The sequence below is a fragment of the Acanthochromis polyacanthus genome, chromosome 10 (genome assembly GCF_021347895.1).
Source record: "Acanthochromis polyacanthus isolate Apoly-LR-REF ecotype Palm Island chromosome 10, KAUST_Apoly_ChrSc, whole genome shotgun sequence".
NCBI lineage: Eukaryota > Metazoa > Chordata > Actinopteri > Pomacentridae > Acanthochromis > Acanthochromis polyacanthus.
Window position 1 is genome coordinate 30,164,663 of NC_067122.1, and position 14,999 is coordinate 30,179,661.

The 14,999-nt window shown below is 40.2% G+C and overlaps 1 protein-coding gene and 1 long non-coding RNA gene across 4 annotated transcripts in view; both read left to right on the plus strand.

The window, feature by feature from the left end:
* The first annotated feature begins 1,641 nt into the window (after positions 1 to 1,641).
* Positions 1,642 to 2,611, plus strand: LOC127535692 (uncharacterized). Its single transcript, XR_007944548.1, has 2 exons — positions 1,642 to 2,020; positions 2,102 to 2,611. It is a non-coding gene; the product is annotated as an uncharacterized LOC127535692 (long non-coding RNA).
* A 1,681-nt stretch (positions 2,612 to 4,292) lies between these two features.
* fbxo38 (F-box protein 38) overlaps positions 4,293 to 14,999 on the plus strand; it is a 50,890-nt gene continuing 40,183 nt past the window's right edge. For 2 of the 3 annotated variants that reach the window (XM_051954044.1, XM_051954045.1), the window contains exons 1-4: positions 4,293 to 4,442; positions 8,157 to 8,500; positions 10,761 to 10,894; positions 14,424 to 14,587. In XM_051954044.1, coding sequence (XP_051810004.1) covers positions 8,367 to 8,500; positions 10,761 to 10,894; positions 14,424 to 14,587 — 432 coding nt within the window. In that variant the 5' untranslated portion in view covers positions 4,293 to 4,442; positions 8,157 to 8,366. Of the gene's footprint in view, positions 4,443 to 8,156; positions 8,501 to 10,760; positions 10,895 to 14,423; positions 14,588 to 14,999 lie in introns of those variants that run through there. The other variant, XM_051954046.1, reaches the window with a different exon arrangement.

Consider the following 14,999-nt stretch of genomic DNA (forward strand, 5'->3'; position numbering starts at 1 on the left):
AAAAACTGACCGTCAGATAAATTCAGTACGGTTCAAAAACATTTTGACATTTATTAATAAATAACTTATATGTAACTGTATATCTTAGAATAAAGTGCAGAACTTAAAAAAGCATGACTGAACAACCTGAATCAACTTCTATACATCTTTAACAATACATAAATCTCATAAATGTAAACATTTGAACACTTTTACATTTTTGTCTGTCTCATATCACTCCCCTAATATCTCTGTGGCTTAATGGGAGAACTGAGCTGCTGCTTGTTTGAGCCGTTCTCAAAACATATTTTGATTATGTTCATAGTTGAGAAAGCTGCCTTACAGCTGTTTGCTGAGCCAAACATGGTCAGCATGTGACCACAGTCTGTCCTCTAGAGATGTATAAGGCACAAAAGATAGGACTCTCACAGCCGATGCTTTGTAGTGAATCTGAAGAGCCGACTCCTAACGTATTTAATGGAGTATGGAGTTTAACACTGTCCTCACAGAAAACACGTTACTGGATCCTAGATTAAAGAAGCTTGCCTTCAGTGGCAACAGAGCTATTGATGAGAAACTTCAGAGAATAAGAGCAGCAGCAGCAGTCTGACACCTCCACCATTAGAGGACCAAGTGGAGGAGGAACCTCAAACTTCTGCTGTGTGGAGGCTCTTTGATGGAAGAGCTACAGGAGATGATTCAGGAGAAATCCTACAGCTGATGTGGTAATGGAGGATCATATCTAGAGGAACCCCTCATCCAACCTGCAGACGACCCACTGAGCTGGAGGCAGGACAAGGCCTCAGTCTGCCCCACCTGGTGAAGGTGATGGAGGAGAGACAACTTCTTCCATCTGAGAGAATCTTCTCAAAAACACGGCAGATATTCACTGAAAGAAGAAATGTATCAGCCCATCCAAGCTCAGCCATCTGATTTTTCTGAATGTCAGCCTGCTCTGAGGACATTTATACTGTTTGAATACTGAGTCTGGTTCTGTTTCTGTTCTGGTTCTGTGGGTTCATGTGCAGAGTTTTGTTCATTTGTTTTTGTGCAAAAAAGTTTGGTTGAAATATTAAACAAAAGCAAGAATACCCGTTTTTGTAACAGAGCAAATGTACAAAATGAGTCAATTATAAGGCTTCTCATAAAAACACTGAATGAAAAAGAGTTTGTCAAAACACAAACGATTCATATTTGCCAGGTTAGGATAAAATATGAGGCTACAAAGAATAATAAATTAGGAGCCATTTGGGAGCCGAAAGAACCGGCTTTTCTTTGGAAGCAGTGCCAAAAGCTCTCTAAAAAAAGAGCCGAACTTGCATCACTACTGTCCTCTCTGTCCCTCATCTCTCAGCTGCTTTTTGAAGGCAGAGCTGCGATGCAATTCAGCGATGTCATTGGCTGAGTAGCATCACGTGGGATGCCTGAACTCCTACATAATTGGTGATGTATAGAAGTTGATTCAGGTTGTTCAGTCATGCTTTTTTAAGTTCTGCAGTTTATTTTAAGATATACTGTTATATATAAGTTATTTATTAATAAATGTCTAAATGTTTTTGAACCATACTGAATTTATTTGACGGTCAGTTTTTGATAACAAGCAGACTCTAATAAAACTACCAGGTTACATCAGCATATATCACAGTAACTCAAGCTAGACATTATGATGTTCTGGACCTTTGCTGACTGGACCTCTCTGAATTTTAGCTGAATACCCCTGGCTTAGCAGAAGAGGGACATGAGTCTACAACTGTCAGGGTCCTCTCCTCATTCCCTCCCCACCTGGCATCCCAAACAAAACCCCCTCCCTTATCCTTTTCCTCCCTGTCTTGCCTCCTGTCTCCCATCCATCCCTTTTCCTCTGCTTTCCCTCACAGCACTGCACCTGAGTGGAGTTCGGCTTCACAGCCGTCTCCACTCAGGTAATCAACCTCCTCCACGAGTCCCGGGCAGCTGGAAGAAATCATCCTGATTACTCACCAAGCAATAAGTACCGGCTCAACACTCCACACCCTGCCAGATTGTTGAAATAGACTTTGCTGTCAGTTCACTCTCTAGCCTCCAGAAAGTTTGTTGAAAATTTGACGTTTTTCTAGCGTATCTCTCTCCTGCCTTCTTCCAGACCCAGCTGCCCGGGAACTTACCCACCCGAAACCCTCACCTGAACCCCCCAACCCATTCGGTACCGGTCTTCTCCCCACTCGGATCCCCCATTCCGCCCGGACCCCCTCCTGGAACCCCCGACCCATTTCCTTCCCGGCCGCTGGAGCTGCAGCAGTCAACCGGCTGCTCCCTGCCTCCCGGAGCTCCTCCCGGAACATCACCTGCGAGACGCCGTCTCTGCCCGGCCAGTCCAACACCTCGGCCCCCCGGATCGTAAGAGTGCTACGTCTCGTTCCCTCCGAACCCCTCCTCCTCCATCGAACTCTGAGCCCTTTGACGTCTGGCCGCCAAGGATTCCCCACAGCCATCTGCGACGCTCCGGTCCCGCCCGGACCTTGGACAACCGCCGATCCCCGTCCCCAGACCCACCCGGCCACATCCTCCCTCCACCAGCATCCCTGTTCCTGCATCCCGGTCTCTGCACTCCAGCCATATCCACCCCTGTACAATAAAACCCTTTTTCAACTTCTCCGGTTCTGGTATAGTGGCTCTCGGCTCGGGTCTGCCTAGCTAACACGTGACAACATCTTTTAATGACCCAACATCAGTCAGTGGAGAAAAAGAAAGCAAAGCTAAATGAAACTATTTCAGTGTTTTAATAAGCCTGTTGCTTGTCCTGTGAATACTGCCGCTTTAGGGAACACTACAGCTGGAGCTAAGGTTAACGTTCAGGAAAGGGAGCCTGATGAAGAGGAAACATCAGCTCTACCTGATGGCAGGAGGAGGAGCTGCTGACGCTGTAATGTCTATAAGTATCTGATTGGTAGTTTGAAATAAAGGAGCTGCTGTGTGTGTGTGTGTGTGTGTGTGTGTGTGTGTACGCGTGGACGTGTGAGTGCACGCGCACATATATGAGAACCTGACCTGGCTTTGGTTTATGAGGTTGGAGTATACCCACTAGAAAAAACTAGACTACACCACTGGTTATGACTGTCATTACTGTGTACACGACTTGCTTTGATTTAGAGTTAGGGGAAGTGCAGTGGGGGCAGGCAATACAATGAAAGTCAGTCTGTCAATGCCTGCCAGCGCAGGAGCTTTATTATGATGGGCAGGAGCTTTATTGTGCACCGGTGGGCTCTGAAACCCCGCCCACCAATGAAACGAAATATGGAGTCGTATTTTCATTTTGGGGGTGAAAACGAAAAAACGAAAAAACCAACCGTTTCCTCTTTTATTGTTTTTTGTTCAAAACGAAAAAACGAAAAAACGAACCGTTTTCTGTTTTTTTTGTTTTTTGCTCAAAATGAAAAAACGAAAAAACGGCTTGATTTTTTGTTTCTGCTTGTGTCTTTTACAGCCAGGAATCAAACGGATAAAACGTACCTCGTCCGCAGTTCATATCTTCTCTGTAATTTTTACACTTTACAAAGTCATTCCATGGACTTTCTGGTGAGGTGATTTTGGCCTGTGGACCGCATGTTTGATGCCCCTGGTGGATATAATTCTGATAGATGATGATTTTAACCTTCTTTACAAATAAAGTTTTGAATAGCAGACAAAAAAATCATGAACATACTGTATCTTTAGGTGCAGCAACTCTAAAATAGAGCTAAAGGACCAGACTTATACTTGGACTGCTGTTTTCTGCAGAATTTCTTTTCTATGTGTGTAAATTATTGAAATGACAACAGACATAAGATTAAAAATAATAAGTTGTATTGATATGATATTTAATCGAAGCAGAGCAATGTATCACAAAAAGGAATAAAGTTTAATCAATTATTTTAAAAAAAGCACAATTAATATGAAGCATGGAGAATGGAGAGCGAAAAGTGAGCAGTAAATGAGTGGCTGATTTCAGACACAGTCATTGAGGAAAATGCTTACATATATATATATATATATATATATATATATATATATATATGTATGTATGTATATATATATATATATATATGTATGTATATATATATATATGTGTGTGTGTGTGTGTGTGTGTGTGTGTGTGTGTGTGTGTGTGTGTGTGTGTGTGTATTGGAATAGTTTTTGTTTTTGTTTTTGTTTTTGTCAGTCCGATGGCAAGCTTTTTTTTATCGAAATTTCAGTCATAATGTGTACCAACCAGTGTGTGTTCTGGTTGACAATAAAGTGTCTATTCTATTCTATTCTAGTCCGATAGGTGGCGATAATGCCGGTTTTGCCAAACGTCTGTCAACCTAGAAGAAGTGCAGCAAGAAGAGGAGGAAAACGAAGAAAAAAAAGAAGTGCATAAGCGCACGTCTGTCTGTGTTTAACAGATCTGCTGTACACAGGATGGCTGAAGAGCAACATCACAGCGGTTTTAATAAAAAATACTGGTAGGTTTCAACGACTCCTAAAGGCTATGCATGTTTTTTTTTTTGCATTGTTTACTTGTGTGCCTTTGTGTTCAGTCTTAGCTGTGGTGATGCTAGCTAGTAAGCTAGCTTCAGCAAAGACAACCTGGAACTTTCTAACAGTGTGCCCGTTGTAATGACGCTTCTCCAGTTTAATGTCAGCCAACAGTTAATCATTTAGTACATTAACGATGTATTTCCGTCGGTCTAATACAGTTCAAGAATATGTAATGTACTTTGACAACAATTAAGAATGTGTTTCAAACTTCCCAGTTACAGTTACATGGGATTTTATGTACCTGACATTATAAAACATCCTCCAAGCACTGCTTGTTGTTGTTATCCGGATGTTGTGCATCGGTTTTATCATTTGGAAGATACATGTGGCAAATGCTTTTATGAAGCCACCACAGTTACGTAGCTGATGTGGATGGCACATAATAATAAGAACTGCTTGACATCTTAATAATCTTCTTATGTCTTGTTTTGCTGAGACTGAACACATTTTTCTCAAGATATTTTGGCATACATAAATGTGTTCACCATCATCAGTCCCTCTCTGTTTAATACTGCAAGCATGCTACTGTACATGCTGGTTACTGAAACTGTAAACAGATCTTCAAACTTAACAATCATACACCATTACTGCTGTCATTTTTCATAATTGAAGTTTATAACTACAGCACAGAGGGTCCAAAAGCAGCAATGTCCAGGCAACCACACATTTAAGGGGTTCACATTCAACTATTAAGACTTCTGTAGTAATTATATAGATGAGTGGAGATGCCACGATTTGAAAACACGCCTGAACAGGCAGCAGACAGTAGTTAGAAACTTGCACGATGACATTATACTTATGTAAAACAGGAGATGGGTGATGAGTAAGCCCTGGACTGACCTGTATTATACTGAACATCCATTGTGAACATAAACAGCAATAAACAACAGACAGAAGCTTTGTAACCAGAATGCTGAAAGTCTTGTAGTCTCTGTGAGCTTCTTATTTGATTCCTGCCAAATCTGTTAAAACCTGTCTGCCAGATCTTGCTGGATACTATACCAAAATTGATCTAAATTGATAGAATGGGTCATTTGTCACTGGCTACCGGGGCCTGACTGTCGAGCCATGTTTCTGATGCTGTGGGCAGACTGCATTTATTACAGGTATCAGGATCCACTGGTTTGTTTTTTTCAAGGCCGATATGTGTATCAATTATTGGTAACCAGGAAAGGCAGATACTCTATATTTGAAAGTAATATACATTAACTGGGATTACTTGTTGATAATAAATTTCATGATTTTTTTTTTTAAAGGTTACAAAGTGCTCTGAGCATCAGCGTAAAATAAAGCTATCCAGAGGTCAAGCTCATAATTATGAGTCAAGTTAAGTCTTTAGGAGTTAAATGAATGACTAGAAAGGATTTTTAACACCGGGTCTACATAGAAAGCATTTCAGTCACATTTTTAGTTGTGTGTCTCATTTTTGTGAGATGCACATGTGGGACACAGTTACAGAACAAGAGGCTCTGTCTTTATCAGTATAACTCTTTAAACTGCTGATGTAATGACTTGTGTTGTGTACTACAAGCTTTGAGTCTTGTTTTTGCTGTTTGACACACTTAACTACAGTTATCCAATTCTGAGCACTTCCAAAATGCACTGACCTACACATAACACTGTATCTGAACACCATCTGTGTAAACACGCATACATGAATAACTTGCTGCCACTCTGCTGAAGATGCTATTTACGATGCGGTGTAACAGACACATTATGATTGGTAGGACAGGACTTCTGTAACAGATTGTCTTGTTTAGCCTAATTTATGTCATTTTGGCAGCCTCCTCTCACCTCAGCCCTCCAAACATAAACAAACAACTTTTTATTAAACCATTCAGAATCCAAATTATTCCCATACAGGTTTTCACATGCGAGAAAATTTACTTGTTTTGGTAGATAACGGTAAAGACTGACAAGTTTAAACATTTTAGAGAGAGACTAAAGATTAAAAAGCAAATACTGCAAGTTGGATAAACAAAATGTTACAAGTGAAATCAACAGTAAGTATAATAAATTAAATTTATTATAAAAGTAGTAGAAATATTTGCAGTGTGCAGGAATGTGTTTTTTTCCTGAGACTGAGCAAGATTTCACCATATGCAGTGTAAACTACTTGAAATGTGGGAAGGATGATAATTATTTTTAAAAGCTGTGTGTTGATGTAATTCATTCAGTCTATGTCTATGGTGGGGTTGAGTGCAGCAGGAGAAGAGACAACCGTTGCACCAGAGTTTTATACATACATCAGTGTGCGCCAATGACGTCGGACCATCGGTCAAATCCGATTTGTGTACCAAAAGTCCGGTAAAACTTACTACATTACTGGTCTCATGTCCGGTGTAATTTTTTCCTGTAACCCCGAAGTTCCACATAATGCGATTGCGCCGCGCCACGCAACGGAACGAAGCGCCGCTGTCTTGCTCCGAAAGTCAAAGCACACAGCAAGCGCAGCGCAGCGGCGCGCCGTCCGGATGGGGAGGGCTGCTCCTCAGAGAGGCTCTCATGTGAACAGCGATATCACACGATAAAAACGCATGATATAAACAGAAAATAAATAAACCACACCTCATTTCGCTTCTACAAGGTCGCTCTGCTTGACCCAGCCACATTGCTCTGTGATTTATAGTACTTCTAGCATGGTTGAGTACATGATTTATGTTTTGATCTCAAATGAGTGCTTTTCTTTATCCAATAGTTAATTTTGTATGGTTTATTCTATATAAAAACGGTAATTTCTCTTCGCCCATGGTTTCATACATACCTGCAAACATAATTAATAAAGTAGTAAATTTGTATAACAATTATTAAAATTAAATTATACATCAACTTTTGGTACATTTGTGCATAAAATATTCGGTCCAGTAAAAAATTACTGTTTACTGGTCCACGGTCCAGTAATAAATTGTGCCCATTCGCGCAGACTGATACATACACACATATATATATTTATATATATGTATATATATATATATATATATATAGCTAATTTGCATATGAAATAAGGCAATTGAGAAGCATTCCATGTTTCTGTGTCCTTTTGCCAGTTTATGCTTTCCATGTCTGTAAGGGTACGCGTGACATAAATGTTGTTTTGCCCCCGACTCCACCACAGTCCTTGGCAGCACAGATTTTGGGACATGTACTGTCCAAACTACAAGCATGTCACAACTGTTCATGAGCCAGTAAAACAAGCGATGCTTAAAATAAATGTTTGGCATGAGGAAACACTATACGAGGAAATTTCTGGTCATCCACAAATTTATGTTTTATCTTTAAAATGTTTTAATTGATAATAATAATTAAGTAGTTTGCTGTGGGACATCAAAGGGGTTTTGTTTGCACATGCTTTCATACACAGAGGCCAAACACAGTAGAAAGTCTTCATTTCTCCAGAAAGCCTCTATGTTCACACACTGATTGGGTGCTACAGGACAATCTGTAAGCATCTGCTCCTCTTTCATGTGTTTTCCTGAGTTTGAAATGAGGGGAAATGCAGCTGGCCATGCAGCAGACTGGAACAGCTCTATTGAAGTAAATACAGTCACGTCCTCAGTCTGCTTATTGGCCTGGATGTGGAAAGCATGAAGTGGCCTTTACTCCCATTAACTTGCTTTTCTCTGTGATTTTGTGTCCAGAACTGCTCTCCATGCCGGGGGAATAGAACCTCCGGGAGGGAGGAAGTGTGTGTGTGTGTGTGTGTGTGTGTGTGTGTGTGTGTGTGTGTGTGTGTGTGTGTGTGTGTGTGTGTGTGTGTGTGTGTGTGTGTGTGTGTGTGTGTGTGTGTGTGTGTGTGTGTGTGTGTGTGTGTGTGTGTGTAGTCATCAGACCTGACAGTCGTAGACGTGATGGGTCCAAGGAGGAAGGCTTCTAAACTGCAGCCTTTAGTGGGCAGCGCTGAAGGAGATCCTGTCATGAGACCCAGTGAGCCCAAAGACTACATCAACGAGATGTCCCATGAAGTCCTCTGTCATATATTCAGGTACTCTATACTACTGTTGTATTCATAGCAGTGCATTTGTGGGCTTCTGTGTTATGCACAGTTTAATCCAAAGGTCTGAAACCACATTGAAAGTTTGTCATATTGGCATGCGAACTTGATGATGATTTTAAACTGAAAATGAACTTTAGATTAAAACCCACAAAGGTTTGGTTTTAACATCTTGTTTTCTAACAGTCTTGTGGCCTCAGAGGATGGCTGAACGTGGCTCGTTTTGTAAAATAAAAAGCCTTCATTCAGTGTCTGTGTTGTGTAGAGTTACGCTTCTTACTTTCGGGCTGACAGACTGTGAGGCTTAAAGGAAGCAGAAATGTCAGCGCTAAGGCTTCCAGGACAGAAAGAAGACATACAGAATCTAAGAAGCTGAAAAAACAAACAAACAAATGTAGAAACACAAACCGGCCGAGGCTACAGAGCAGGTCAGTCCTCGCTGGTTTAGCTCTGTACACCCAAAGATCTTCAGTTTTAAATTTTCTGGCTACTCTGACGGCCTTTAAGCTCAAAACAAACCCTGCAAAGAAAAGTTATCTCTCAGATCTGGAAGGAGAGACTTGGCTGTCTGTTTTTTTGTTTTTTTTAAATAATATTTTGAAATTTTAACAATTTAGAAAAACTCAAAATTGTTACAAGTTCTGATCTAAAAAAAGTTAAGCTTAAATATTTAAAATTTTCTTATATGAGATGTTCAACATAAATAAAACATTGATCTGGCAGTGAACAGCTATTTGCTATGATAAGATATCTGGAAGTAATGAGATTCTTAGCAGAGAATGATGTCACTCCTCCCTGTGTGTCAGCTGGTTCAACCACATGTGCATGTTAGTGCATGTGAGCTCCTGCTTTTGAAACTGCTGGCCCTCCCTGCAATTGTAAACCAACTGGCTGTGACTTGCCACACAGCATTGTAAAAGCCAAAATGTCATCCAAGTGACACCTTCATACAGAGGGTAAGACTCAAAGGTACATCGCTGAAAGGGCCGACTGTTCACAGAGTGCTGTATCAAAGTATATTCATGGAAAGTTGACTGTGTGGTAGATTAAAGTGCACAAGCAACAGGGATGACCACAGACTTGAGAGAATGGTCAAGAAAAGCAGATTCAAAAATGGGGGAGAGGTTAACAAGCAGTGGACTGAGGCTGGAGCCGGGCATCTAGAGCCATCATGCACAGATGTGTCCAGAAAGTGGGCTACAAGTGTTAAATTCCTATTGTCAAGCCACTCCTGAACACCCAACAGCATCAGAAGCCTCTTACCTGGCCTAAGCAGAGAACAAATTGGACCGTAGCTGAGTGGTCCAAAGTTGTGTTTTAAAAGTAAATGTTGCATTTCTTTTGGAAATATAGTTCAGAGAGTCTGGAGGAAAAGTGGAAAGCCACAGCATCAAAACTGCCTGAAGTTAGATGTGAAGTATTGACAGTCAGTGATGATTTGGTGCCGTATCCTCTGCTGATGTGGCTCAGCTGTGTCTAATCAGGTCCAAAATCAGCACAGCCCACTACGAGCAGATGTTGAAGCTCTACATGCTTCTGTCTGCTGAAGAGCTTTTTCGAGACGCAGATTTTGTCTTCCAGCAGGAACTGGCATCTCCCCACGCTTCTATAACCACTCAGAAATGGTAAACTAACCGTGGTATTACAGTGCTAGATTGGACAGCCAATTTACCAAATGGGAACCACATAGAAAATCTGTGGTGTATCGTAAAGAGGAGAATGGGATGAACCAGGCCCAGAAATGAAGAACAACTGAAGACTGCTGTCCAGGCAGCTTGAGCAGGCGTTACTCCTCAGCAGTACAACATGCTGACTGCCTCCATGCCGGGGCGCATTGCTGCAGTCATTCTAGCAAATGGAGGCGTGACCAAGTTTGGGTAGAGCATACATGAACAAAGTTTGGACATTTCTGCACCATAGATCCCACGTTTTTCGATGATCTTTTGAAATATTCTGAGATTGATTTTGGGAAGGGTTTATGAGCTGAAAGTTGTTGTCATCAAAGTTAAAACAGATGAGGCTTGAAATATTTCAGCTTTTGTGTGATGTCTACACTCTAGGGTATCTATTTTTTCACTTTGAACAATGTCTTGTGAAAAATGTTGAACCTTTTCCTCCATATTCTAATTATGTGATTCACTTGTATGTATTACATTTGTATATATTGCTATTAAATGAGACTGACACCTTGATCTATGCCTAAGATGCCAAAAATGTGACTATTTGAGCATTGTTATGTTTTGTTTTGTAGATATCTTCCCATGAAGGATATCATGTGTATGGAGTGTCTGTCAAGAAAACTTCGAGAGGCTGTAACTCTGTACCTGCGAGTAGTCAAAGTAGTGGATCTGTGTGCTGGTCGCTGGTGGGAGTACATGCCTTCAGGTCAGAGACCGAATACAGTCACGCTGTTCTTTACAGACAAATAGCTAATTCAGATTCAGAAGACTTTATTTATCCACAGGGGCCAATTAAATAGGCACACAGGGCAGTCAGTGCAACAATGACATAATAAGAAATAGGGATAAATATATATACAAATCTAGAGCAAGTAGTAATAATGAAAATAAAAAGAGAGAAGTAAGACAAAAACACAGCTTAGTAACGTACTATTCACTGCTGCAGTGCTGTTGTGAAGGGTTTTTTTTTTAAATAAATGACAGTAAATGATGTTTTTGGATGTGGAGATACAGTCTGAAAAGTTCACCTTCAGCCTGTTTTTAGTGGAGACTTAATTTCACCACTGTGGGACCAGAACATAGGGGAGCTTTACATGAGATACGATTGCTGACTTGTTTGAGGGCTGGGATTACCAGTCGTCCAGAGTCAGCAGACGCAACAGTTTTGCTAAAGAATAGTACTGAGAATGACCTGGTATTAAATCAGCACCAGAGTTTTAAACTGATTTTGAGCTGCAGCAAGGAACATCAAAGCAAAGTGGTTTTAGAATATTTGGTGTGGATAGAGCTGGGTGATAAAATGATAGAGATGTCAGTAAGAAATAATTTGATGCATTGTTTGACTTAAAAAAAATTAGATCTAGACTGGCAATAATGCACCTAATGAAAAAAAAACAAAGTTTGGTTGCATGAACAAACCCCAATGCGCTCCTTTCCTGGTTCATGAACAGCCTATTATACTTTGATAATATAGTATGTAGTCTGTTATCCCATCATCGTTATCCCCATTGGCTTCAGTAGAGGTCTCCTGAGGCTTCTTTATCTCTTGTCGTCTTGGTCCACACCGGTGGTTAATGGCTTTATGGTCAAAAAATCACCAAGCTGGAGTGCCGTCCCCACTAAGCCCCACATTAATAGAGTCCTGCTGTGAGGGCTGATGGTCAGTGTGTGTGCAGAGGCCTGAGTTTGGGGTAACTTGGTCCTGACCAGCCATGATGCAGCAGGTTCACCCCAGCTGCTCTCAATGAGCCCAATCTTAAGGAATCAATTTTATATTACACCCTTTAAAAAAACATTTATTTTCTCAGTTCATAGCTTTTTTTAGTTTCTTTATTTGTTGCATTGCATTCATGAGTTTATTGAGGTTTGTTTACATCACAGGTGATTTTACTAGCTTTATATGTGTATCGACTCAAGACCATTTGTCTATCTTTAGCCTGTTTATTATAATTTTTGTGTGTAAATTTAATCATTTGTGTGTTTTTCATTGTTTCATCAGGCATGTTATTTGGTCGCGGATCCGCGAAAATTCGCGTGTCGAGGTATCAATTTTGAGACCCAACGTGAATCGCCCAAAAAAAATATAGGGTGTAAGGGCGTATAGGGTTGGATCGCACGTAGTTGTCAACAGTGCGCTGGCAAAAGCACGAGTTGGAAACAACGATTGGAGAGCATTATCGAAAGTTAGATGTAGCTGGGAAAGCGAGGTGCATGGTGTGCGACGATGAGACAAAATACAGCGACAGAGGATGCCAAGCGCTGATAGACCACATGAAAACGACAAATCATGCCAGGAAATTGTACGAAAAGTGCTCTAACCACCAAATGCCCAGCAATTTTTTCACCCGGCGAAGGGAAGAGACGCGACAACAGGACCAAACATACGGGATCAGTAGTGTGTACTTGCAACCATAGACATAATAAAGAGTAGACGCCGCTCGGGGTGCTGCGCAGCGAGAAATACGGCTGCCCTCTTGGTCCGGTCACCCGCTCCACTCAGCGCTGTTTGACAGCGCATTTAATCCATCTTAACTCTGAATATTAAACTGATTTTCACGCATTTTTATTTTTATTTTTTGCTGCAAATGTCATACATGTAACTATGATACAGAACAAATGGTTCAGCATATTTTAATATTCATAGCGGGATTAACAGTAATAGAATATTCTGATATTAAGCTCGACTGTAGACAGGTATTTTGCAAACACTGTAAACACACACACACACACACACACTAATATATGTTAGAGAAGCAGATAATGGCAGTAAAGTCAATTAGCCTATTTTAATAATTTGAAGAGACAATATATGATTACGCCATATATACATATCTAAACAAAATACTGACTAATGAACACATATTTCTATATAAAACAATAGATAGAAGTTATATATCAGAGAAAATGAATATATATAAGTCATAGATGGAGTATTAATATAATCAATATATCAGAGAAAATTATTATATAAATCATATATAGACTATCAATATAATTCATACATATATATTAAAAAAGATATATCAGAAAATGATAATATATATATATAGTTTTATATAGAAATGTGTTCATTAGTCAGTGTTTTGTTTATATATGTATATATGGCGTAATCATATATTGTCTCTTCAAATTATTAAAATGACTTTACTGCCATTATCTGCTTCTCTAACATATATTAGTGTGTGTGTGTTTACAGTGTTTGCCAAATACCTGTCTACAGTCGAGCTTAATATCAGAATATTCTATTACCTATTATTATTATTATCTATTATTCCTGCTATGAATATTAAAGTACGCCGAACCATTTGTCCTGCATCATAGCTACATGTATGATGTTTGCAGCAAAAAAATAAAAATAAAAACGTGAAAATCAGTTTAATATTCAGAGTTAAGATGGATTAAATGCGCTGTCAAACAGTGCTGAGTGGAGCGGCTGACCGGACCAAGATGGCGGCCCCACCGCTCATCAGCCCCAATGGACAGTAGCGATCGATGCGGCGTCTACTCTTTATTATGTCTATGCTTGCAACAACCCAGTGGCATTGCCCCACAAGTTCCTCAACAGAAGAGGCTCACTCCCATGGTCGATTGGAAAGCACACATAGTGATGACTTCATGTGGCTCATTCAAATTTGAATTCAGTATAAATATTTGGTTTCATCACATTAACATGACTTTGTGCTGTTTTTGGGGGGTACCTAGAAGGTCCCATACAGACATTTTTTTAAGCCTTCATGTTTAAAGAATTCTAGGTGTCAGAGTTCACCAGAATGCACCATTTCAGCCTTTAAATTTCAAAGGTTTCTTCCATGGGAGGGGGGCCCCGCCCCCCTCACAAACCCTCCCCCCGACTCGGTCGCTCCACTCCCTCGCTTCCAAGGATTCACATATTTGGTAATTTCCCAATGACATGCCTGTTTCATGTTATTATTAAAATTATTATCTGTGAGCTTTAATAAAGTGTTTACATTGAAGTTAAGGTGGTTAAATTTAAAATTAAAAACATTTTTGTGTTTTTTTTTAATATTGGATAAAGGTTCTAATAATTGATATTGACTGATATGAAACATTGTGTTGTAAAAAATATTCAGGTATATTACAAAGCCCAAGGTATGGGGAATATTCTAGTGTTTTTGGTTTTATGGTGAAGAGAGCTTTTCAGTCACACATAAAGGGAGTACCAGGTTTTTATAGTCTAATCTAATAATTTGTCTTTACTGCGTTTGATGATTTAGGCTTTACAGACAGCAGCTTTCTTCTCCTTTTGAAGAAAATGCCAGATCTGGAGCAGCTGTATGGACTCCACCCTCGATACCTGGAAAGGAGACGAGTCCGAGGCTACGAGGCCTTTAGCATCCCTGGAGTCCTGGAGGCACTACAAGCCTGTCCTAATCTGCTGGTCAGTATGTAGTGTAAGAATGATATACTTCCACAACAAGGTGTGATACATGTTCCATAGAGCGAGAACCTGAAATTTACCAACAATTGCACAAAGTCTGTGTAGAAACTGAGTCATCCAGGTTGTGGTAGTCCCAGGTGCTTCAGTAGACAGCTTCAGTTTAGAAGTTAACCCTTTAAGCTTCAGTCAATTCCAGCCGTTTTCAGTACAAAAAATCGCTAATATTCTATTTTTAAATAAAAAAAATTACGAAAAATACGGGGAATATTGGACGGACATCACGAGGTGCATTTCCTTGAAAATGACCGATTCGGGGATTTTATACGACTTCAGGACATGTTTTGGACAAAACAGTTTACTGGCTTGTGTCGTCTGGATGTAAAAGGTTGGATTATGGCCGTTTTTTGTGGAA